Source organism: Molossus molossus, unplaced genomic scaffold (assembly GCF_014108415.1).
Source record: "Molossus molossus isolate mMolMol1 unplaced genomic scaffold, mMolMol1.p scaffold_m16_p_1, whole genome shotgun sequence".
Taxonomy (NCBI): domain Eukaryota; kingdom Metazoa; phylum Chordata; class Mammalia; order Chiroptera; family Molossidae; genus Molossus; species Molossus molossus.
Window position 1 is genome coordinate 223,198,415 of NW_023425344.1, and position 23,933 is coordinate 223,222,347.

The window sequence follows — 23,933 nt, forward strand, 5'->3', positions numbered from 1 at the left end:
GTACCCCTACTGCTTCAGTCAGAGAAGGAAGGTGGAGCTGGAAAAACCAGTCTGATGGAAACAGGTTCCAAGGGAGGGCCCACAAACACACTGCTTCCTCAGGTGTAAAAGGGAGGGAGGAAGGTGTGCAGGTGCCGGTGTTCAACAAAGGAAAGAACACCCAACAGCCCGCGGGGAGCCTTTGGGCATTGTGTGTTTGTGTGTATATGTGCATATATGCACGCATATGTGTATGTTTGTATGTGTGTGTGTGTATGGGTACATTGTATGTCTATGTATGCGTGTGCATATGTGTGTGTGTTTGCGTTTGTGTATGTGTGTACATGTGTGTGCCTGTATGCATGTGTGTGTGTGTGCATTTGTGTGTGTACATGTGTGTGTTTGTGTGTACTGCATTTGTGTTTGTGTGCGTGTGTGCGTGTGTGCGTGTGTGTGTGTGTGTGTGTGTGTGTGAAGCCCTAATGCAGCAGCACCAGAGTCCCTCAGTGAGGAAAGCAGGGTCCTGGGTAAAAAGAACCTCAGTCTGCAATGTGGAGACACTGGGACTCTTGGACCAGGAGCCTGTGATACTTCTTTAAGGAGCAGCCTGGCGAGGGCTAAGGTTTAAATCACACACTGTCCAACTTGAAGCGGCAGGCTGTGGAGCAGCGGGAAGGAAGGAAGGGTGTACAGGAAACCTAGAGGAGTAGTACTAACGCGAATACTCACTAAGAAGAGCAGCTGCTGTTTACTGGGACCTTGTTATGCACCAGGCATTTGCATATATTATCTCACTTAACACTCGTTAGGCTATGAACCGCAAAATGACTGGGTGATTTAACATCCGTGACAGGGCGGAGAAGCCCTGTCTTCTGAAATGACAGACTGTGAGAACTGCTGCTTGAAGTCTTTTCCATGAGCAGGGGCCTCCTGTTTTTGCCTGAGATCCTGAGCCATGCAGGCCACTGTAACAGAGCATGTTCAGTCATCAGCCAAGGTGCAGGGTTTGGGATAAAGGTTTGGGATGCAACATTCCACCTTTAGCCTCATTTCGTAGGAAGGAAACAGGCTCTGAGTTCACCTCCTGGCCCTGGTGGTGGTCAGATGAAGTTTGTAACAGACCCTAAAACAACGTGTGTGAGAGGCTGCGGCCACGATCACACACCGCTCTCCCTTCCAGTCATTACTTTCTCACCTGCGACAGGCTCATGCTTCCTACCTCGTGAACAAAGATTCCTGAGAAACACAACAGCCAGACTGTCCCCACTCAGTCCAGAGCTTCCCCCCTTCCTTTCATCCCTTCCCCGAATCATTCAGCAGAAGTCCCCAACCCTGGGAAGAGCCCTCCTGACTTCCTTTGGTTGAGCTGCCCGTGGTTCTGTGGGCTTCATCTGCTGGGTCCAACTCTATGAAGGGAACGTCATTATCCCCTTATTTGTAGATGAAGACCTGAGGTCAAGTAACGTGTCCAAATCCTGCAGCATTTCAGTGGTGGAACCTGGTTCTGGAGCCAGGCTACCTGGGAATCAGCCACACTGACTGCGCCTTTCTCTATACAAGCTCCTGCTCACGCCTCTACGTTCGGGGCAGGTAGCAGGACTGAGTCGGGAGTGTGCTGACTACCCCTCGTTGAGGGCAGTACCCCAGGAGAAGCAGTGGGTTCAGGGGCCACAGTTGCTGGCCTCTGCGGTGTGAAAGAGTTTGGCTAATGGGCTTCTGTAGAGACAGCTGGGGAAGAACTGGCCACTTGCTAGTTGGAATTAGATGTAGACTACTGCCCTGGCCAGTTTGGCTCAGCGGTTGGAGAGTTGGCCTGCGGGCCAGAGAGTCCCAGGTTCGGTTCCCGCTAGGGGCACGTGCCAAAAAAAAAAAAAAAAAATTAGATGTGGACTACTTAGAGAAATGATCCAAAAGCTGAAGTGTACCCAAGAATGACCTTAACCATTGTTAAAACGCAGATTTCTGACACCTCATCCCCAACTCAGTAAAGCAATTTTCAGACACATTGATCACGATGTGTCTGAAAAAATTTTGTTTCAAATTGGTTACAAGGGAGGAGGCTTTCTTGAAAGAAGAGAAAAAAAACACACCTCATTCAAAGACTTCTTTCTTGGCAGAAACATTTTAAAAGGAAAAAATAAGAGTGTTTAAATGTCTGTTGTCCTGACTCATAGACAGAAACAGGCAGACAGCTATGTGTGTGTGGGGGGTGGGGGATGGGGGGTGGAAGGGGGAATGGAGCAAAAAAGAAAAAAAGAGAGGGAACTCATGGTGATAGACAACAGTGTGGTGATTGTGGGGTGCAGGGGGCTGGGTGGAGGTGGAAGAGGGCATGAAGGGGATAAATGGTGGTGGAAAAATAAAATTAAAAAGTGAATCAATAAATAAAATAAACGTCTGCTATCCAGTGCCTCAGCCATGGCCACACGTGGCTGCTGAGCACCTGTGTGGCCTTTCTGACGGAGCTGTGCTGCCGTGTGGCACACCGCAGTCCGAAGCCGTGACACGTGGAACGTCGCAGCCATGAGTCTGGCATTGTTTGCATAATGAAGTGATAGTATTTCGGATACATTGAGTTAAATAAAATATATTACTGACATTAATTTCGCCTGTGTCATTTTACCTTTAAAAAAGTATGGCCACAAGAAAATTTAAAGTAAGTGTGGCTTGCATTATATTTCTATTGGACAGAGCTGGTTTAGGTAATCATTGTTGGACAGGAGACAAAAGAAGAAAGAAGAATGTCTGGTTAAAGATTATCAGAAATCTCCGAGGACTGGTGAAAGGTCACTGGTAGGCTGGGCGAGGTTCCCAGAAAGCCCGTGAAGGCAGTCTTATCAGGAATGCAAGGTTCTGGGAAGAAACAGCTCTTCATACCAGCCACAGAGTTCCACCCAGCTTGGGTTTGGAATGTTTCTTTTTCGGCCCTCAGAGAATGTGATTCCCTGGACCTGAGGAGGGCCCATTGAAATCGCATTGTGGCCCAGCCGGTGTGGCTCAGTGGTTGAGCATTGACCCACGCACCAAGAGGTCGCCAGTTTGATTCCCGGTCAGGGCACATGCCCAGGTTGTGGGTCCAATCCCCAGTGGGGGGCATGCAGAAGGCAGCCAATCAGTGTTCTCTCTCATCTATGTTTCTATCTCTCTCTCCCTCTCCCTCCCTCTCTTTCTAAAAATTAATAAAGGAAAAAAAATAAAAAAGAAATTGAATTGTGAACCAGACCCTCCAATGGGTCTGACTCTGGTGATTGTGAGTTTCAGAGTGGTTGACTTAGAAGGTGCTTGGTGACTCTGCTAGGAGGAGAGGTGCCAAGAGAGGGCACTGAAATGGGCTTTGGGAAAACCATTTGCTTCACAGTATGTCACCTGATGGGGTGGGGTGGGGCACAGGACTCAGTGTGAGGCCAGGTCTCCAGGCTCTTTCTGGGTGGGACACCTCCCACAACACTCACCCTTTTATTTATTTAAAAAAATGTTTTTTCTTTACTGATTTTGGAGAGAGAGGAAGGGAGAGGGAGAGAGAGATAGAAACATCAATGAGAGAGAACACTGATTGACCGCCTCCTGCATGCTCCCCAATGGGGATCGGGCCCACAACCTGGGCATGTGCCCTGACTGGGAATCGAACCAGTGACCTCTTGGTGCATGGGTTGATGCTCAACCACTGAGTCACACTGGCCAGTCAACACTCACCCTTTTAAATCTACTGCCCGCCCAGGCCGGTTTGGCTCAGTGGTTAGAGTGTCGTAGGTTCAATTCCAGTCAAGGACATGTACCTTGGTTGTGGTTTATCCCTGGTCCTGGTCGGGTCGTGTAGGAGGCAACCAGCAATCTTTTTCACATTGATGTTTCTCTCTTTCTCCCTTTCTCTCCCTCCTTCCTTCCCACTCTATCTGAAGATAAATAGAAAAAAAATATCCTCGGATGAGAATTAAATAAATAAATCTACTGCCCTGTGTCGTAGCTCAGTCCTGTTGTCTTCCAATCTGATTGGTCACTTAGCCTTGGAAAAAAACTAAACTTTTTCCACATTCTTAAGTTGACATCTAAAACTTTCATCATTAATTAACATAGTTACATAGAGCATTTTAAGTATTGACATTTCAAAATAAAACTATTACATTACTCTTTTATATAAAATCCATTGGGATCTATATACCATTGCAGTTCGATACCCATCATGTTCCATTTTAACACACACAAACCAGAATAAGACAGAAGTCTATATACATTCTTTTTCTCTTGAGTTCATTTCCATTCCACATCCCCCTCAGAATTTTATCCCAATATACTAGGTTTTTATACTTGAAAGTATTTTTTTTTTTCTTCTTTTATCCTCACCCGAGGACATTTTTCCATTTTTTGTTCAGATAGAGTGGGAGGGAGGGAGTGAGAGAGAGAAAAACATCGATGTGAACCCAGGTCTCTCTGGACCGCAGGCCGACACTCTAACCGCTGAGCCAAACCGTCCAGGGCTTGAAAGTGTTTTAAAGCAACTTTCATATTTCTATGCATGAAAATCAGGTACATAAATAGAAATTTAAACTGTTTTAATTTTCTGTGATCAAAACAACATAAGCATATCACAAATTTTGGGAGTTGTTCCAATTCAAAAGTAATTTTACTGGAAATACATCTCTTAATGAGGTGGATAGGACTATTTTTTCCATATAACTGTGGGCCAGTAATATTCACTGCAAGGAAGAGACATTCACATGTTGAAGTACTGAGAAATGTCGTTTACATAAACAGAGGAGACTGGATGGAATGTTAAAGCTATGTCACTGAATTTGCAGAATTTCTTCTGACTTACATGTCAAAACTAATTTATGACTTAATAAGGTATTAGTTAGCAACTTGGTTATGTCCTTCTCCAATTGAGTTAAAAACAAAGGAATGGGCTCTGGCTTGTTTGGCTCAGTGGTTAGAGCGTCAGCCCGTAGACCAATCAGTTGTGGGTTCGATTCCGGTCAAGGGCACATACCTTTGTTGCCATTCATCCCTGGCCCTGGTTGGGTCGTGCAGGAGGCAACCAGTCGATGTGGCTCTATCACATTGATGTTTCTCTCTTTCTCTCTCTCCCTCCCTCCCACTCTATCTGATAATAAGTAGAAAAGTATCCTTAGGTGAGGAAGAAAAACAATAAAAGCAAAAGCAAAGGACTGGAAGCTATTCGATTTTCCAAAAAAATGTGTTATCCTGTCATTGGCCACATTGGCTTTCTCGCTACCTACCCAGTGTCCCCAGTGCCCCTTTGTTTAGGGCCTTGGCGGTGCTCCTCCCCCATCCCAGATCGTGGTCTAGTGGGAAAGGGCTATCTGAAAGGAGATGCCTAGGCCAACAGGAAAGTTCACAATCACATCGACTTAGGGGAGAGTTCGTGTTGAAGTGGAGAATTGTTCCAGACGATGTTTGTGTCCCCCCAGAATCCGTATGTTGAGATCCTAACCACCAGTGAGATGATACTTGAGGTGGGGCCTCTGGGAGGTGATTAGGTAGTGGGATCAGTGCCCTTAGAAAGGAGGCCCCAGTGAGCTCTCTTACCGTTTTTCATGTGAGGTCACGCGAGAAGACACAGGCCACGAACCAGGAAGCTGGCTCTCATCAGCCACTGAGTCTGTTGGCACCTTGATCTTGGACTTCTCAGACTCCAGAACTGTGAGAAATACATTTTTATTGTTTACATGCCACCCAGTTTATGGTATCCAGTTATAGCAGCCCCCAGTGACTAAGACTGGGATCTAGAATGGCAGGGAGGTCCATTATATAGGATTTAATGCCCAGTGATCCCTCAGAAAGTCTTGGTGTGTCCCCCAGGGGCTCACACCCCAGCACTCCCACTCAGACAAACCCAGCGCAGCAGCTGCCCTGCCTGGAACTTGATGTGAAGATAACCTCACCTGACTGGTGAGGAGGTGGGAGCTGACACCTCTTCAGGGTGCTTCCCACGACCTCACAGCCAGAGCCGCCTGCCATCCCATGGGCTCCCTCCCCTGGGAGAGCGGCTCCCCACCCTCATCCTTCCTTTCTTTCCTTAAACTTCTCTAGGTATGTCCTGAAGTTTGTAAAAGTTTGGGCTCTTTGGAGACCAATGGCTAGAGTAAAAATGCTTACCTGTGTGACCTTTGGAAATGACTTTCTAAGCCTTAGTCTCCTCTGATGCACACTTGTTTTGTTTTGAGGTGTAAGTGATTTCATGCACACACACGAAGTTCCGAGCACACAGCCAGGAACAGGAAGCACTCAATAAATATAAGTTATTATTATTATTGGCGTCTACCCCATTCAGTTTATGTTAAATCTTCCTGAACAGGCCATGCTCATAAAATGCTTTGCGACTCAGCAGATCAGTCACGTTCAGAATCTCCAGCTCTGTTGTTACCACCCTGTGACTCTGCTCCTTGTTAACCCTATCTCCCTGGGGCAGGTTGAGTGGAAGAGGCGGTGTGCTGAGTTAGGGCACTGGACACAGCATCAGAGCTTAGAAGCTGAGCAGAATCCCACAGTGTCTGAGCCCTCAGCCTGAACTCAGTTCCACCCAGCACCCCTCCCACGGCACACGACTATACTCCTTCCAGCCCTCCGTCCTGTACAGGCATTGACCTTGGCCGTGGAAAGAGCATATGAGCTTTGAGTTCAGACAGGCTTGGCTTTGAATCCCTCCCTGTCATTAATAGTTATTGAACTTGGGAACTAGACCTTCGAAACATATATTCTCTTCCATAAAAAAGGGTTAGCAATACCCATTTTAGGGTTATTGAGAAGGTCACAGGAGATAAATCTATGAAACCCCTTGCCCAGTATTAGGCACACCAGTAGGCCTCCAACTATTTCTGAATGTTACAGGGTACAGTAGGCAATTACTAGGGTATCTTCCATTATGTTAGACATGACGGGAAAGTGGGCATGACTCAGGCAGATAAGGTGGTTTCACAAGTCTTTGCCAAAGCAGAGGCTAGTGTAGGAAGACAGATAAGCCGGTTTGGCCTGCTCTGGTAGGAGGGAGGAGGTGGGTGTAAGCTGGATCTAGGGCATACTGGGCCATGTTGAACTTGAGTTCCCTTTGGTCAACAGTTAGGGTGTCGGCCTAGTTTACAATGACCCTTTTAAACTTCATCCTCATCGATGAGGTGCGTTCCCTATGTCTATGTTTGTACTGCATGACCTCATCTCCTCTGACTGGACCACGACAGACACCTCGTCCAAACTGGGCTAATCAGGGAAGTTGCAATTTCAACTAAGAGGTTTCACTCTCATTCTGGGATCTGCTTTTGGATGGAGGAGATGTAAAAACTGGGTGACACGATGTGGCCATCTTCTTTCATATGGATTGAGAGTTGGGGAGAGCCAGGCTGCAGCAAGAGCAAAGGAAATAAAAACAAAAACAAGGCAGACAAACAGAAAACAGAGAGGAGCCCTGGCTGGTGTGGCTCAGTGGTTAGAGTGTCGCCCTCAGACCAAAAAGTCATGGGTTCAATTCCGGTCAAGGGCGTGTACCTGGATTGTGGTCCAACCCTGGTCAAGGTCGTGTGGGAGGCAACCAGTCGATGTGTCTCTCTCACATGGATGTTTCTCCCTCTCTCTCTCTCTCTCTCTCTCTCCCTCCCTCCCTCCCTCCCTCCCACTTGATCTGAAGATAAATGGAAAAATATCCCCAGGTGAGGGTTTAAAAAACAAAAACAAAAAACAGAGGAGAGAGGGAGATATATTCCTGAATTCTTGACAGTTCCCATTTCTTGTTTCTAGACTCCTTCTCAAGGCTGGGCACATTCTTGACCTTGGATTTCACAAGACACTTTGGAGTCCTTGATGTAAATCCACCTCTTATTGCTTACACTGGATAATGTTGTGTGCTAAACTGTTTTGCTCTCACTTCAAAAACCAACTTGAGCTAGCTTAAGCAAAATGATGAAAATTAGTGGAAGGTCCTGAAAGATCTCATGAGATCCAGGAAGTCTGAACACTCCCGTTTCAGGAGGTGCCAGCACCAGGGCAGGTGTGAATACTCCTGCTGGCAAGCTGCCATTAAGATGCCTCAGTGTTGTGTCTCTTAGTCAAAAGCCCCAAGTTCCTGGGGTAGAGAGAACCTAACATTGCTCCATGATGAGCCTGTTAGTAAAGGCTACAGTATAGCTTCAGGCAACAGAAACAGAGCTGCTGAGAGAGTGTAAACATGAGGACAGAGGGACCAATCAGCAAGATCAAGGAGTGGGCACTTAACGGGTGTTCTGAGACCCAGTTCCTGTGTGTGTGTGTGTGTGTGTGTGTGTGTGTGTGTGTTGTTTCCACCCAACAACAAACAATTCTCAGACACCCGCCAAGTGCCCAAGACTTCAACTCAATTCTGACACTCTCTACCTGGAGATAGGGTCAGGTTCCACAGGGTGAGGGCTCAGTCCTGCAAGACTGCCCTGCCTGCCCCTACACACACTGCAGATGCCAGCTGCAAGCCCAGGCTTTTATTTGTGCTTCTGACCAACCGGCTGTAGATTGGAGGTTTCATTTTTTTTTTAAATCCTCACCCGAGGATATTTTTTCATTTATCTTCAGATAGAATATGAGGGGGAGAGAGAGAGAGAGAGAAACATTGGTGTGAGAGAGACACATCCACTGGTTGCCTCCCACATGACCCCGACCAGGGCTGGGGATGAACTGAAACAGAGGTACGTGCCCTTGACTGGAATCAAACCTGCGACTCACTGGGCCAGGCCGGGGGAAAGGGCAGAGAGCTCCGTGTCTCTGCAGGTGTGCCACTCTCCCGGGCCTCCAGTGTTCCCAGCCTGGACACCTGCTGCGCCCAGTCCTCTCGGGTTTCTGTGGAGGCTTCACCACATGAGCGTGATTGACCAGACAGCCTTCGGCTTGATTCAACTGTAGCTCCTCTCCCCTGCCTGGAGGTCAGGGGTGGACTGAAAGTTCCAACTCTCTAGCTGCATGGTTGGTTCCCCTGGCAACCAGCCCCCATCCTTAGGTGCTTCTAAAAGTCACCTCATTCAAGTGTTCTTCATGGGATTGGTCCTGTGTACCTTGACCTAATTATTGTATCAGGGAAGGAATAATCTCCAGGACTGGGGCTGATGTGGGGGGCTCACTCTCTGGGAGTATGTGTACCCGACCACAGTGGCTCTGTTACGAATTGGTATAGGGAGTTCACAGTTTTGTGTATTCCCTCTTGATACTAAAGATGAAAAGAGCCCAGCAATCGGTCAATCCCCACTCCTGATAGCTTGCAGGGAGCAGTAGGAATAGAGGACCACGAGCACTGGGGGTGACTCCTGGTGAGACATGGCCCTTTTCCAACTCTTTCTCTCTCTTACAAACCCTTCAATGGTCTGATCTTTGGAATGTTTCCGTCTTTCTTATTTTAGTTACAGAAACTTTGGGGGCAAAATAAAGGAACTTGCGTGTTCTTCAAGTCACCATCTTGTTTCTCTTGTTATAGCAGCTTAAGTGCCACTGAGGTGTCTGTCCTTGCTGAGTGGAGAGACAGGCTACAGGAGTACTTACGACAGCTGCAACCTGTCGAGTGTACCGGGCAATGGACCAGACACATTACATGCATTGTCTCGCTCAATCCTCATAACAAACCTATGGATTAAGTAATGTTATTCACCTATTTCTCACATGAGGAGACTGAGGTTTAGAAAGTTCCAGCAACATGCTGGAAGTCAGAGAGTTGCTCCTTCACAAATACTGTTGGTGTACCCATGCTGTGCCAGGCCCTATTTGATCTCTGGAGCTTACCTTAGGAATTGCTGGACCTGAAATTCCAACACACGTCTGATTGCAGCTCCTGCACTTAGCTGGCGGGCTCAGCTCTTCCCCGGCGCGATCCGGCCTGTGGACGTCACTTGTAACAGCCGAGATGCTTTGGTTCCAGCTGGTAATCACTTATGCTGAATCCATCTGCACATTTTAGATCACCTTTGTAACACAGAGACAAAAATATAGTTACAGTTTTTTACCCATGTTGTAAATTTTTCTCTCCTGACTTAAACATGCAATAGTGAGTTTTCATTTTCTTTTTGGGTAACTCCTATAACTTTGGAAAGAAACCCCTCTGGAAGCACAGAGTTAGAAAAGACATACTGGGTTCAATTCAAGCTTCTACCACTTCAACTGTGTGATGTAAAGCTTTGGTTTCAATATATTAAAAAAAAAAAACGACAATATGAACTGACTTTAGAAAGTTGTATAACAGTTGAATAGGCCAATGGATGCAAAGCCCCCAGCACTATGCCTGGCCCGTAGTAAGTGAAAGATGACTGACAGCTTTTATTAAGGAGGATACAGATTGTAAAGAGGCCACTGGATTTTGCAGTTTGGTTGATGATGAACGTTGAGAGCAGTTTTAGTGGGGAAGTGGGGTGGAAGTCTGGCTGAAGATGAATGAGAGCTTGAGAAAGGGGCACCTCTGAGTGTAAAGACTACCTGCTCTGTTAAGAAATGTGTTGGTTGCCCTGGCCAGTTTTGCTCAGTGGTTAGAGCGTCAGCCAACAGACCTATGAGTTGCTGGTTCAATTCTGGTTAAGGGCATGTACATTGGTTGTGGTTTGTCCCCAACCCTGGTTGGGGTCATGCAGGAGCCAGCCAGTCAATGTCTCTCTCTCGCATTGATGTTTCTTTTTCTCTCTCTCCTCCCCTCCCTCCCACTCTGTCTGAAGACAAATGGAAAAATATCCTTGGGTGAAGATGAAAAAAAAAAATTTGTTGGCTTAGGAAAGGTGAGATGAGGCAGTTTGACAAATGACATAAGTTAACAGGAGTTTCTTTTTCTAAAGAAGGAAACAAAGCATATTTGGCAGTTAAGGATTAAAGGAGTAGTGGAGAGGGTGGGACTTGAAATAGAAAAAGAAAAGGAATTGATGGAACAAGGTCTGGAATCTGGTGCTTGAAGAACCAAAGCCTTGGAAAGAAAAGCTTCCTTCTCTGAGACAGACGACAAAGAGCAGTGAAGATATAGGGTAGTGTGAAGATGGAGGGAAAGAGATTGAGGGGCTGGCGGCCTGATAACTTCTATTTTCTAAGAGAAGCAGGAAGCACAGGGGTAGTGCATGCTGAAGATGACTCCCAGTTATCCCCTCCTCCTCTTCTGACAGCCTGTGTAGTTTTCTCCCACACTGTACCAGGGTTGGACTGTGTGACCAATAGCAGAAGCTATGTGGTATGGGTTGAATTGTGTCCTCCCAAATAGAAATCCTAACCCCCCAGTACCTCAGAAGTGTCCTAATAGAAACAGGGTCTTTACAGAGGTAATCAGGTTAAAATGAGAGCATTAGGGTGGGCCCCCATCCAATATGACTGGTGTCCTGACAAGAAGGGGAAATTTGAATACAAATTTAAAAGAGAAACATGCAGAAGATGATGGAGACACACATGAGAAGGGGCCATATGACTTGAGTGATGCAGCTACAAGCCAGGAAAACCAAGGATTGCTGGGAAACAGCGGAAACTAGGAAGAGGCAAGGAAGGATGCATCCCCTACCTCCACCCCCACCCCCAAGGTATCAGAGGGAGCATGGCCCTGCTGACATTTTGAGTTGGGACTTCCAGCTTCCAGAACTGTGACAGGATACATTTCTGTGTTTCTTTGTTTTTAACCCACTCAGTTTTTGGTACTTTGTGATGGTAGCCCTAAGAAACTAATATATTATGGTATATACTTTCCAAGACCAGGTTATAAAAAGACTAGCTTCCACCTTGGCTTCATTCACTCTCTTTTCTCTCTCAGATTACTCCTTCTTGGGACAGTCAGTTGCCATTTTGTGAGGACATCTTATGAAGAGGCCCACATGGAAAGGAACTGAAAAGTCTACAGTTAACAAGACATTAAAGCCTGTCAATAGCCACATGAGTGAGCTTGGAAGGAGATCCCCAGTTGAGACTGACCACAGCCCCAGCCAACAGCTTGACTGCAGCTTTTATGAGAGATTCTAAACCAGAACCATCCAGTCAAGCCACTCCTGAGTTCGTGGTTCACAGAAACGATGACAATAATAAATGTTTTTGGTCTTAAGCCACAAAATCTTGGGGTAATTTGTTATACAGTAATAAATAATTAACACGTGCTAACAATGAAGGAGAAGTGGTTGCTTGAAAAGAGGAGAAAAAGCATGCAATGGATGCTGAGATAATGAGAAAGGGCCACGTGAACCAAACCACGCAGGCCTGTTTGCAAACTCTGGTTGAGATCTACCTGGTTAGTGTGCCAGCTAAATATTCAGACTCCTATGCCTCAGATTCCCGAATCAGGCTCCCTGGGAAAACAGCACCGGGAATCCACATTTGAAGCAGTACCCACGTGATTCTTTTAAAGAACCACTGAGTTAGATCACAATTGGGAATAGAGGTAAAAGTGGAACAGAAACAGCAGCCAAAGCTAGAATTTAAATTGGGCGTTAATTCATAATCCAACTAACATCAGATAAACACTATGCTATGAACCTACAAAGAATTTCTAAGTTTTGTCAACAGATTCTGAATTGATGGAAATTATCGTCTATCTCCACCTAAGAAAATATTCTTAGAAGCCCTTATGCTAATCTTCTTTGCTCCTTCTCTCTGAAGAGATGCTCTGCCTATTCGTTTACCTTCACTCCAACCTTCTCTGGCCTTGGTGATCAGGACTCTGCTATTCCGTACAAGTGTTTCCTGCTTCTGGAATTTCTGGGACCATTCTAATGCACAGAAACAGATCACATGAAGGTCATGCCGCAAGCTTTTGTGAACAGGGCCATGGCAGGAAAATCAGATAGTGGGATGTTCTGGGCAGAACAGATCATAAATTCTCTAAGCCTCAGTTTCCTCATTTAAAAATTGTTATAACAGCTACATGGAAGAGTTGGTATGAAGACTGAGATAACGTAATGTCTATAACACAGTCCCTGATATATAGTAGTGCCTCAGGAAATGGCAGCTGTCAATAAGTATTAAGAGGAATGGTAAGGACAATGCTCTGAATTTAAATTAATCTTGATGTTAGGATGATTTGTGTCACAATTTGCTTCCCTGTGACTGTCCCAATAGGGCCCAGCCACAGCCTGAGTGTGATGCGAATATTTGGAGGAGGGAAGATGGAGCCAGATAACAGATGGGTTTTATATGAACAAAAAAGTGAGTCCTAGACCTAGATCAACATTCCTGGTAGACTATTAGAATTACCTATATCCCTGACTAATACACTAGTGCTCCACCCCAGATCAATTAATCAGAATTTTTGCCAGCAGGGACCCAGGCAGCAGAATGCTATAAACATTTCCTAGCCAGGCCAGTGTGGCTCAGTGGATTGAGCATTGTCCTGTGAACTGAGAGGTCCTGGTATGATTCCAGTCAGGGCACATGCCTGGGTTGTGGGCCAAATCCCCAGTGGGGGGCATGCAGGAGGCGGCCAATCAATGTTCTCGATCCTTGATGATTCTATCTTTCTCTCCCTCTCCCTTCCTTTCTCTCTAAAATCAATAAAGAAAAAAAATTTTTTTAATCAATAAAAACATATTTTAAAATAATAATAAATAAACACTTCTTAGGTAATTTTAGTGTATGGCTGGTGTTGAGAAACACCGGTCTAGGCACTCAAATTAAAGTACTGTGGTGGGTTCACAGGTATTTTAATTATTGTGCACTAAATGAAACAACAATAAAATCAGGATGTAGCAATAGAAAGAAGTCAGATAGGTATGTAGGGGTGAATCTGAGTCAAAACTGAACATTTGAAAAAACCCATACATTTACAAGAGAGATTAAGGACACTTATTCCTTCAAAAGATTTTTAGAATTATTAGCTAGAATCAAGGAAGCGACACATTTTTCTTAGTGTTGGGAGTTTGGGATAGGAATTTTTTAAGCCTCTGGTGAGATTTAGGACATTTTCTGAGTAACAGAAAAGCTTGGTCAGAATAAATATTTTCCCCAGGTGTGTAGTTGTGGCATGTAAGTGGAAAAACAAATACAAATCTGAATATGCACTTTTGACCATAAATATATTAAAACAAAGAAACATTGAAAATGCCTACAGTTAAGTTTTATGAATTAAAAAACTCATGAGACCAAATTTCTATATATGAGGATGACTTATATTTTGAAAATATAATTGTGCTTATAGAAAAACACTAAAGGTAAATTATAAGAAAGCCAGTTATCCCTTATGGTGGGAATAAGGTTGGCCTTTTACATTTTCATATCTGTGTTTTTTAAAAAAGTGATGGTGTCATTTTTGAATGGGAAAAGAAAACATATTAAACACTCAGGACTAAAACCACGAGGATATAGAATGAAATATAATCAGAGGTGAATTTGGTGAGATGAGATCATGAGTATTCTCTTCTTTCAATTATTTTTCCGGTTGAACATTTTTGCCATAAGAATATATTTCTTTTTATAATTGGAATAAAATAAACTCTATTTAGCCCTGGCTGGTTTGGCTCAGCAGTTAGAGCATCGGCCCATGGACCAGAGAGTCCCAGGTTCGGTTACCGCTAAGGGCATGTACCTCGGTTGTGGTTTGTGTGGGTGGCAACCACTCGATGTGTCTCTCTCACATGGATGTTTCTCTCTCTCCTCCTCCGTCTCTCCCCTCTATCTGAAGATAAATGCAAAAATGTCCTCAGGTGTGGATAAAAAAATTTTTTTTTTAAATAAAAATAAAATAAACTCTATTCAAATCCTGTCTCTTTGCTATGATTTTGTTATCTGGCAAGGGAGCTGGGTGGAGTATTCACAGTTTAAAGTCTAGGAATCAGCTTGGGAGTTGCCAAACATTTTCTGTAAAGGGCCAGATAGCAAATATTCTAGGTTTTGTGGGCCTGTGGTCTCTACGGTAAGCTCTCAGCCCTGCCATCACAGAACAATAGATGTAGACAATAATTAAATGAATGAGGATGGCTGTGTTCAAAAAAACCCCTCTATTTATGAATAACAACTTTTGAATTTCATATACTTATCATGTGTCACAAAATAGTATTCTTTTGATTCGCCCCAGCCCCGAATGATTTAAAAATGTAAAACCATCCTCAGTAACAAAGGAATGATAGGAGTATACATAGAATATTGTAGGATCACATGGGAGGAAGAGTAATTCTGTGCATGAAACATGAGTTTATTGGGGAATTGGGCGAGAAACAGTCTGGTAGGGAGACTTATTAGAGCACTGCGGAAGACAAGTGATTTAAAATATAGTAGATTAAGTCACTAGGCAAACTAATGAAAAATTACCTTTGTGGAAATTGCAAACTTTCTAACAGTAAATTAGTCAAGAGAAAAGGCTTTATTAAAATATTAGTCCTGCCTGGCTTGTGTGGTACCTGTGCACCAAGAGGTCGCTGGTTCAATTCCCGGTCAGGGCACATGCCCAGGTTGTGGGCCGGATCCCCAGTAGGGGGCGTGTAGGAGGTGGCCAATCCATGTTCTCTCTCATTGACGTTTCTCTCTCTCTCTCCCTCTCCCGTCCTCTCTAAAAATAAAAAGAAATTAGTCCTGAAGAAAATCACACCATGGGCAGAAGGAAGCCATTTTTTCCACAGTGTACAGCACCACTATTCCTGTTTTTTACCCCATAGAAAACCCTTTCTAGATTACTTTCTTTTATTGCAGAAAAAATAGTGAGTGAAATCACAAGTGGTTGCTTCGGGTAACACAATATGTAGAAAATAAGCCCTGGCTGGTTTTGCTCAGCGGTTAGAGCATCTGCCTGCGGTCCGGAGAGACCCAGGTTCGGTTCCCGCTAGGGGCATGTACCTTGGTTGCAGTTTGTCCCTGGCCCTGGTTGGTCGTGCAGGTGGCAGCCACTCGATGTGTCCCTTTCACATTGATGTTTCCCTCTCTCTCTCTTCCTCTCTCTCTCTCTCCCACTCTGTCTGTACAAAGGATGGAAAAATGTCCTCGAGTGAAGATAAAAAAAAATAAATAAATAATTGGAAGACCAATTTTTAAAAATTATGCAGAAAGCAAACAAATTAATTAAATATGTACTGACTTGGGACATTTTTTGCCTTATGGGATGCCAACAGTTCTGAGGCTAGCACCTAAGATAAGTGTTTTCTTTTAATTTAACGAGTACGTACAGTATTTTCTTTTAAATCCACCTTTAATTCCCCACCCAACAGATACCTAACTTCACAATTTTGCTGATTACCCGCTGAGGTTCTTTTTTAATAAATACCAAAATGCATGAATGGACGAGCCCATGCTATAGAAACTATCCCAGTCCTAGCCCAGAGTTCCTAAATACCCCAGCGCTCAGAGATCAGAGTAAAGACCAGAGTTAAAGGCCAGTAGCTCTGTTCCTTCTTGAACTACTTTATCTCTGTGTAATTCTAGTTACAAGCAGCAACCTTAGATTCTGAGCACCTCTCAAAAATGGGGTGCTTCGGGTTCCACCTAAAAGCATTAGAGAAGAGTAAGCTTTCACCATCTTTATGCTCAAATTTCTAAGCCTGACAAACTAACCGGGAAAACGCCGCGTCAAGGAAGTGGAGGCCTATGTTTCATACCCACTTTGAAAACACAACCTCCTGTTTGAGGAGTGGCAGACTTCCATGTGTTACATTACAGAAAGCTGAACAGGGAGGGTCGACCAACTGCCTTCTGGACGTCCAAGCAGCTTGAAACCTGTCCCAGCCAGCCCCGTTTTAGTGCAGTGGGAAGGCAGAAACCTGCGTTCTGGACCCCACTGAAGCTGGCCTTCTGGCTGGAGTCCCAATTTCAACATTCCATCACGCAAAAACCTTCCGTTTAAAAAATGCTGCGGTTCCTTAGCCTTACTGTAAATTACCCGTCCGTGGTATAGTTCAAATATTCACTGCTCATCCAAGAGCACCTTCCCCCGTTCAGCCTGAAACTGCAAGCAGCAAGCGGTCAGAGACGGCCAGATAGTTTTGCAAAGCCTGAGATTCACTCATCCAGGACTCTTCAGGGCATCTTAAAAAAAAAATCAGATAAAAAAGAGGCGTCATTTGTCTCAGGGTAGATTCAGGCAAGAGATAAGGAGGAACCGCACGTCACGGCCTAGAAGGCGCCAGCGTCTTCGAGTCCGCCTTCCAGCGCCGGGCCCGAGGGTCGCGCGCACATCCGTTCCCGCCCCCGGCCCAGCGCTCCGCCGGCGAGGGTCGCTCGCGGGTCGCGGTATTCCGGCCCCGACCTCGCGGAAACTTCCGTCCTTGGAGCCCGGGGGGAGGTTCCAGGGGCGTTCCCAGAAGTGACGCAAGGCGCACCCTCCATTTTGTCGAACGCCAGAGCAGCTAAGTGCGTCAGTTGTCGAGAGACGTAGCCGAGTTGAGTCCTGGTCTGCGGGGAGGCAGACGGCTCCGTTGCAGACTACGGACCTCTCTTGGGTCTCAGCTGCCAAAGATCCTGTCCGGTAGGTGAGTGGCTCACTTTGAGGGAATGGCTTCTCGGATCGAGGCTTCTTCATGGCCACTCGGATCAGTGGCCAGGGCTGCTCTCTTTGCGGAGGATGGCGTCCAATGAGCGCAGTTTATTCGAGGTGGGCGCTGGGGCACGTCTCCCTTTGGGTATTGTTGAGGGGAAGTGAAGGTGGAAGGGCGGTCTTGGTTATGTTCCTTTTTACAGAGGGGTTGTGCGCCCCTCCCTGCCTCTTTACTAGCCGAACCCCTCGAGTAGTGGGCTTTGCTTGGGGTGTGGTTCGGGATTTCTGCGGGCGGGTCTGGTGACTCCGGAACAGTGGAGTCGGGGGAGGGGGTGGGAGAAGGGAGTTTGGCACGCGCGGCTCTCCCCACCGCTAGCTCCGCCGCCGCCATTTTGTGGCTGCCTAGCGTCCGCCCGCCGCCCTCTGCGCAGGCGCGGCCGTGGCGTCGCGAGATTCCGGCTTCCACCCGCTGTGACGCTCCCGGGAGGCGGCGACGCGCGCGCGGCCCGTCGCCATTGGGCTGGCCTTGCGGAGGGCGGGGCCGGCTCCGCCCGCACTTCTCGGCCTTTCCTAACTGCGGCAGATGGGAGGGGGCCAGAAGAGCCGGGGCGAGAGTGAGGCTGCGCAGTTCCAGAGGCGGCAGTGGGCGTTGCGGTTGCTGCGTTCTGGGCCCAGGGAAGGATCGTGTTGGGAGCCGAGTTTTAATTTTGTCTGCAAGGGACCTGGCCTAATAAGAGGCACACTTGGCAATCTTGTTTATAACATCACCCGGTAAACATTTTACTTTATGCCGTTCTTGTTTTTGACCCCCTGACCAGGCATTCTGCTGACATTCACTGGTATCGTCTCAATTGAATTCTATTTCTAACAGGAAGTACTAGCCGGGCGTCATGAGTGGCTGTAGAGTATTCATCGGGAGGCTAAATCCAGCGGCCAGGGAGAAGGACGTGGAAAGATTCTTCAAGGGATATGGGCGAATAAGAGACATCGATCTGAAAAGAGGTTTTGGTTTTGTGGTGAGTATTTAGAACTGGTTGTTAAGTTAGTTGACATTTTGATAAGTGATGTGCTTCATCTTACTGAGTCAGGTAGAGTATTTTTAGAAACTGTTACGCATCTTTAAGGCAGTGAATTGTTTTAAGGAATAAAAGAACCTCACTGCTGACTGGAGGGAAACCACTCCTGCTCACTTGTCAATTAGGCTTATTGATATGGCGCTGTCATTAAGATGCCTTCTCCCGTCTGTTAAATACTTTTAGTCCTCTTAATATATTGTAGAAAGCACTGTTAAAACTGCTAAACATTATGTTTTCTTAATGCTTGTATTTTAGGAATTTGAGGATCCCAGGGATGCTGATGATGCCGTATATGAACTAGATGGAAAAGAACTCTGCAGTGAAAGGTGAGACTTAACTTTTTAAAGGTATTTTTATTGATTTTACAGAGAGAGAAAGGAAGAGGGAGAGAGAGAAACGTGGATCGGCTGCTTGCAGCACACCCCTCACTGGGGATGGAGCCGACAACCTGGGCAGGTGCCCTGAGCGGGAATCAAACCGAGCCCTCTCAGTCCTTGGGACAGCACCCGATCCACCAAGCCGCACCAGCTGGTCAGGAATCTTATTTTTAGTTTTATAACTAGTTAGCATTCTAAAATAGAGTAGACTTAAGGTATGTTGGGGTATTCTCCTAACTAGAACTCTTACATAGCTAATGTGGGTAATTATTTTTTCTCTCCTTTCTGTAGGGTTACTATTGAACATGCTCGGGCTCGGTCTCGAGGTGGAAGGGGTAGGGGACGCTACTCTGATCGTTTTAGTAGTCGCAGACCTCGAAATGATAGACGGTATGTAATGGTGGATGGCTATTTTGAAACAGTTATTATTGCATGCCTATTTAGTGATTAAGGACCATTAGTAAGCAATGATATTGGTATTTATCAAAAAAGTCATTTTTCTAATTCCTGATTCAGTCCATTGTTTCTGTTAAGTCTGTGTGATGAATCATAAAATAATTCAGAAACTTGATGAAGTCATTTGAATGACTTGTCATGTCTGATTGCATAAACTTGGCTCACGGTTGAACAAAATAAATGCACTTTGTACTTCTTCCATTGTGAATATTTGTTTTCTTCCTCAGAAATGCTCCACCTGTAAGAACAGAAAATCGACTTATAGTTGAGAATTTATCTTCAAGAGTCAGCTGGCAGGTTTGTAGAAATTCAGTTCTGAAATATTTTAATGTGGCTTTTTAAAAAGTAATGGAATGGGTAGCTAATGTTTTATTAACATTTTATTAAAAGTAGTATTATTTTTAATTAAATTAATGGACTTAATTGTAATTTTAAAATTTTAATTAAATGTAATTGGGGGATATTTCAAACTTTAATATTAGTGATCAAATGTTAAATGTTTTGAGGATATTTTTTTCTTGTGTTTAAAATCAATTTTAACCAAATATTAAACCCTTTATTTGCCAGCCTATCTGTGTCGTTGGCCTTATGACGAGGAGTGCCTGTGGGTTATCCTAATCGTTGTCTTGGTCACTCTTGGTTGGGCCTGGTTGACTTTGCCAGTCAGCTCCTACAGTGATCAATTGGCCACCTCTAGATCTGTGTTTGCCGGTCTAGATGTAATCGGGGCACTTACTTGGAGTGCCAGGTTGCAGCGATCCCAGAGCGCTGATAACGTGATCTGATCCCTAAGTTGAGAGCTGTCTTCCTGTAACGCTTCCGAATAAGAGGTCCTGGTCGAAAGAGTTCAAAGATACGAAATTAGTTGGTCGTTGGAATCCTGTTCGCAGTAAAGTGGTCCTTGGTAACTGCACAAGAGTAGAACATGTCTGCATTCGTCAATAGTCTGCTAATAGGGAGGGCTGTGCGATTAAAGGCTTCCATCGATTGGGTAGTGTCCTTCAAGTGGGTGGCGAAGAGCCAGTCGGGCATATGTCATGAAGGTTTCTTCGACCGATTTAACGGTTTGCTGCTTGACTAGCCTAGGGAAATAATAATAAAGGTAAAGTAAACTTTTTTAATGACATATGGGGCACAAAATAACTGGTGTCTTGTAAATGTTCTGTTTTTAAATATAAAATTTCTACTTTTAGTCTTTACTTTAAAAATATGTACTGTTTCTTTTTGTTTCATTTTGTTTTGTTTTGTTTTTTTGTTTGTTTTCCTTTTGTATTGAGCTCAGTATAGACTAATACTACTTAATGTTAAAGTAAATTTCCTGAGCATTTTGCTTAAAAGCAATATGCTATTTGCTTATTTCGTGCCCTGACATAGATAATTTTTGAATTCTGATAGAATACAAGTGTGGTAAATGCCATGTTTGTACTTTATCTAACATCTTCTCTTTCAGTAGTCTTGTTTTTATACAATGTTGTTGTTTGTGTGTCACCTTTCCTTTTCTCTGCTTAACACAATTGTCTTGCGTTAAGGATCTCAAAGATTTCATGAGACAAGCTGGAGAAGTAACCTTTGCCGATGCACATCGACCTAAATTAAATGAAGGGTGAGTATGTACTGAAGATTATAAGCCTTTGAAAATATCTTGAAGCCCTGGCCAGTGTAGCTGAGTGGTTAGAACGTCGGCCCTTGGACTAAAGGGTCACGGGTTCAATTCCCAGTGAAGGGGGCAAGTTCCATCCCCAGCCCTGGTTGGGGCTTGTGCAGGAGGCAACCTAATTGATGTGTCTCTCAACGATGTTTCTCTCCCTCTCTCCCTAAAAATCAATGGAAAAAACATCCTCAGGTGAGGATTAAAAACATACATACACATCTTGAAATTTTTACTGTGTTTCTGAGTACTTAAAATTTGCACGTGTGCTCTTGGTTCTTAGGTGAGTTTGCTTCAGGGGACATTTGGCAATGTCTGGAATCTTGTGGAAGTAGGCCAGTGATGCATATGAACACTTCTGTAATATACAGGAAAGCTCCCCACAACAAAGACTTGTCTGGCTAAAATGTCAACAGTTAGGTTGAGAAACCTTGCTCTAATGCCACATTATCCATTGAGAGAGAGTTAAAGACGCTTGGTGTATATATAGCAGTAGCAAAATGAACATGGAAAAGATAACTTAATCTAGGTTCCTACAGCTTGTGAGACTTAGGTGTACCTATCTTCACACTTTTTTTTTCTTCGTTATAGGGTAGTTGAGTTTGCCTCTTATGGTGACTTAAAGAATGCTATTGAAAAACTTTCTGGAAAGGAAATAAATGGGAGAAAAATCAAATTAATTGAAGGCAGCAAAAGGCACAGGTATCTCTTTAACATTTTTAATTCAGTTTTACTTAATGGATTTGTAGGGCCTGCTGCTTATGTTGTATTTATCTTTTTTCCTTCCCAGTAGGTCACGAAGCAGGTCTCGTTCCCGGACCAGGAGTTCCTCTAGGTCTCGTAGCCGATCTCGGTCTCGGAGTCGCAAGTCTTACAGTCGGTCTAGGAGCAGGAGCCGGAGCCGGAGCCGGAGCAAGTCCCGTTCTGTTAGTAGGTCTCCTGCACCAGAGAAGAGCCAGAAACGTGGTTCTTCAAGTAGATCTAAGTCTCCAGCATCTGTGGATCGCCAGAGGTCCAGGTCTCGGTCTCGGTCTCGGTCCAGATCAGTTGACAGTGGCAATTAAACTGTAAATAACTTGCTGCCCAGGGGGCCGTTTTTTTTTTAAAAAACAAACAAACAAACAAAAAAAACGAACAACCACAAATTCCCAAACCATACTTGCTAAAAGTTCTGGTAAGTATGTGCTTTTCTGTGGGGGTGGGGTCTGGAGGGGGGTTGGGTTGGGCTGGATATCTTTGTAGATGTGGACCACCAAGGGGGTTGTTGAAAACTAATTGTATTAAATGTCTTTTGATAAGCCTTCTGCTCACATTTTTGTGAATGTCTGAAGTATATAGTTTGTGTATATTGATAGAGCTCTTTTATAACTAAAGCAAATTTAATTTTTTTGTACTAGAAAAAATTTGAACATTTTAGTTCTTGGTTATTCAAATGTTAATTCAGAATTAGTTTAATGTGTCAATTAAACTAATTAATAGCTTTGGACATTTAAAAGAGCTCTAAATTTGCTTGTATATAAAGGCTTAATTTGAGTTTTCCTTGTTAGGGTCCAGGGTGTCCTCCCACCCACCCTTTAACAGCTGCCTGACAAAGGCGTTAAAGCAGCTGTTTGTTATTGATAATAAAAGATTATAAAACTACTTTTGTCTGTCTGAAGGATGTGTGCATTTACTTCTTCCCCATCTACATTTAACACATTCGTAATTCCTTGTCGAGAATCCTGAAGTTATTTGTCCAGGTTTTATTTTTGTTTTTTAAAAATTTAAATAGCCCAGCTGGTGTGGCTGAGTGGTTGAGTGTTAACTCATGCACCAAGAGGTCACCATTTTCGATTCCTGGTCCGGGCACATGAGCAGGTTGTGGGCCACATCCCCAGTGGGGGGCATGCAGGGAGGCGGGCAATCTATGTTCTCTAATCGATGTTTCTCTCTCTCCCTTTCTTCCTCTTAAATCAGTGAAGAAAAATTTAAATAGTACTTTCGACATTTCCAGGGCTATTTAAAAGATAAGCAAAGAAATCGGTGAACTGTTTAAAGCAGTGGTGACAGACGAACGGTTCAAAGCTGTTTCCTTTGCATGTGACCCTCCATACTCTCACTTTATACCTGATTGTTCTACTGGCATTGGGCTACTTAGAATCCTATAGTCCTGAGAAGGACAATTTGGGAAGCAGATTGTACAGTAATTGTTTTAATGCCTGTCTTTAAGGTTGTAATGCAGCCTTTGTTGCTTTTAAAGTTAGTGCACATAAATCCTCTCACGGGGTTCACTTGCTTTTTCATGAGTTTTGAGACATGGATGTGACAATATATGTTAAGGGGGAAACAATAGTGAAAGCTGCTTAAGGTTCTTTATGTTAAGTGTTAGAGCCTGCTACCTGCAGATCAACTTGAAGGAACCTCAGACTGATCAGACATTTTAGTCCTCTATTTGAGTGCAAGGCTAGATAAATATTTGGTTGATAATCTCTGAGTCTTCAAAACTTACTATGTAATACTGTTTTACTGGAGGACATTCAGAGCCAAAGAGAAGAGCAAGTAAATGAACTGGTATGAGAATCCAGAAAGTCTACAAAAGCACACTTGGGTGTAGACCCTCGCATAGCCTTGCAGGGGTTTTGAGGAAAACACTGGAAAGATTGCTTTTGGTTTCTCCAAAGTGGGGAGAGTGATCTGCTAGAGGGAATCTTTACTTGAAGGTCAATTTGAGAACTTTGGTATACTGGCACGGAAGCCACTTCCCTCTGTATTGAAGACTAGACCTTGGGCCATAAAATTGTGAAGCTGATTCTAGGGAAAGTTTGTGTGATGTCCATTAACTTGGATGGAGGACACTGGCTTTATTTAAAATGGCAGAACCTGTCCACCTGGTGTGGCTGAACGTTGATCCATGTACCAAGAGGTCACTGGTTCGATTCCCAGTAGGGGCACATGCCCAGGTTGTGGGCCCGATCCCTAGTGGGGGGCATGCAGGAGGCAGCCAGTCCATGTTCTCTCCATGTTTATCTCTCCCTTTCTCAAAATCAGTAAAGGGA

At 44.6% G+C, this 23,933-nt stretch overlaps 1 protein-coding gene and 1 long non-coding RNA gene across 13 annotated transcripts in view; one reads left to right on the forward strand and one right to left on the reverse strand.

The window, feature by feature from the left end:
- Positions 1 to 17,017, reverse strand: part of LOC118624107 — a 75,696-nt gene extending 58,679 nt beyond the window's left edge. For 3 of the 8 annotated variants that reach the window (XR_004958336.1, XR_004958335.1, XR_004958332.1), the window contains exons 1-3: positions 16,748 to 17,006; positions 9,724 to 9,903; positions 5,524 to 5,635 (exon numbers count right to left, since the gene is read on the reverse strand). This is a non-coding gene — a long non-coding RNA (uncharacterized LOC118624107). Of the gene's footprint in view, positions 1 to 736; positions 945 to 5,523; positions 5,636 to 9,723; positions 9,904 to 12,569; positions 12,657 to 16,737 lie in introns of those variants that run through there. The other 5 variants (XR_004958339.1, XR_004958340.1, XR_004958333.1 and 2 more) reach the window with 5 other exon arrangements.
- Positions 17,018 to 17,101: 84 nt separating this feature from the next.
- SRSF5 (serine and arginine rich splicing factor 5) lies at positions 17,102 to 22,539 on the forward strand. 5 transcript variants are annotated; one of them, XM_036252018.1, is made up of 8 exons: positions 17,102 to 17,336; positions 18,213 to 18,357; positions 18,673 to 18,743; positions 19,086 to 19,184; positions 19,478 to 19,547; positions 20,780 to 20,853; positions 21,490 to 21,600; positions 21,689 to 22,539. In XM_036252018.1, the coding sequence occupies exons 2-8, from the start codon at positions 18,232 to 18,234 to the stop codon at positions 21,960 to 21,962; spliced, it is 825 nt and encodes a 274-aa protein (XP_036107911.1). In that variant the 5' UTR covers positions 17,102 to 17,336; positions 18,213 to 18,231; the 3' UTR covers positions 21,963 to 22,539. The 5 variants fall into 5 exon arrangements, with proteins under 5 accessions (XP_036107911.1, XP_036107947.1, XP_036107930.1 ...); XM_036252054.1 differs by having other exon boundaries at positions 17,185 to 17,336; positions 21,692 to 22,539; XM_036252037.1 differs by having other exon boundaries at positions 17,186 to 17,458.
- The last annotated feature ends 1,394 nt before the right edge of the window (positions 22,540 to 23,933 follow it).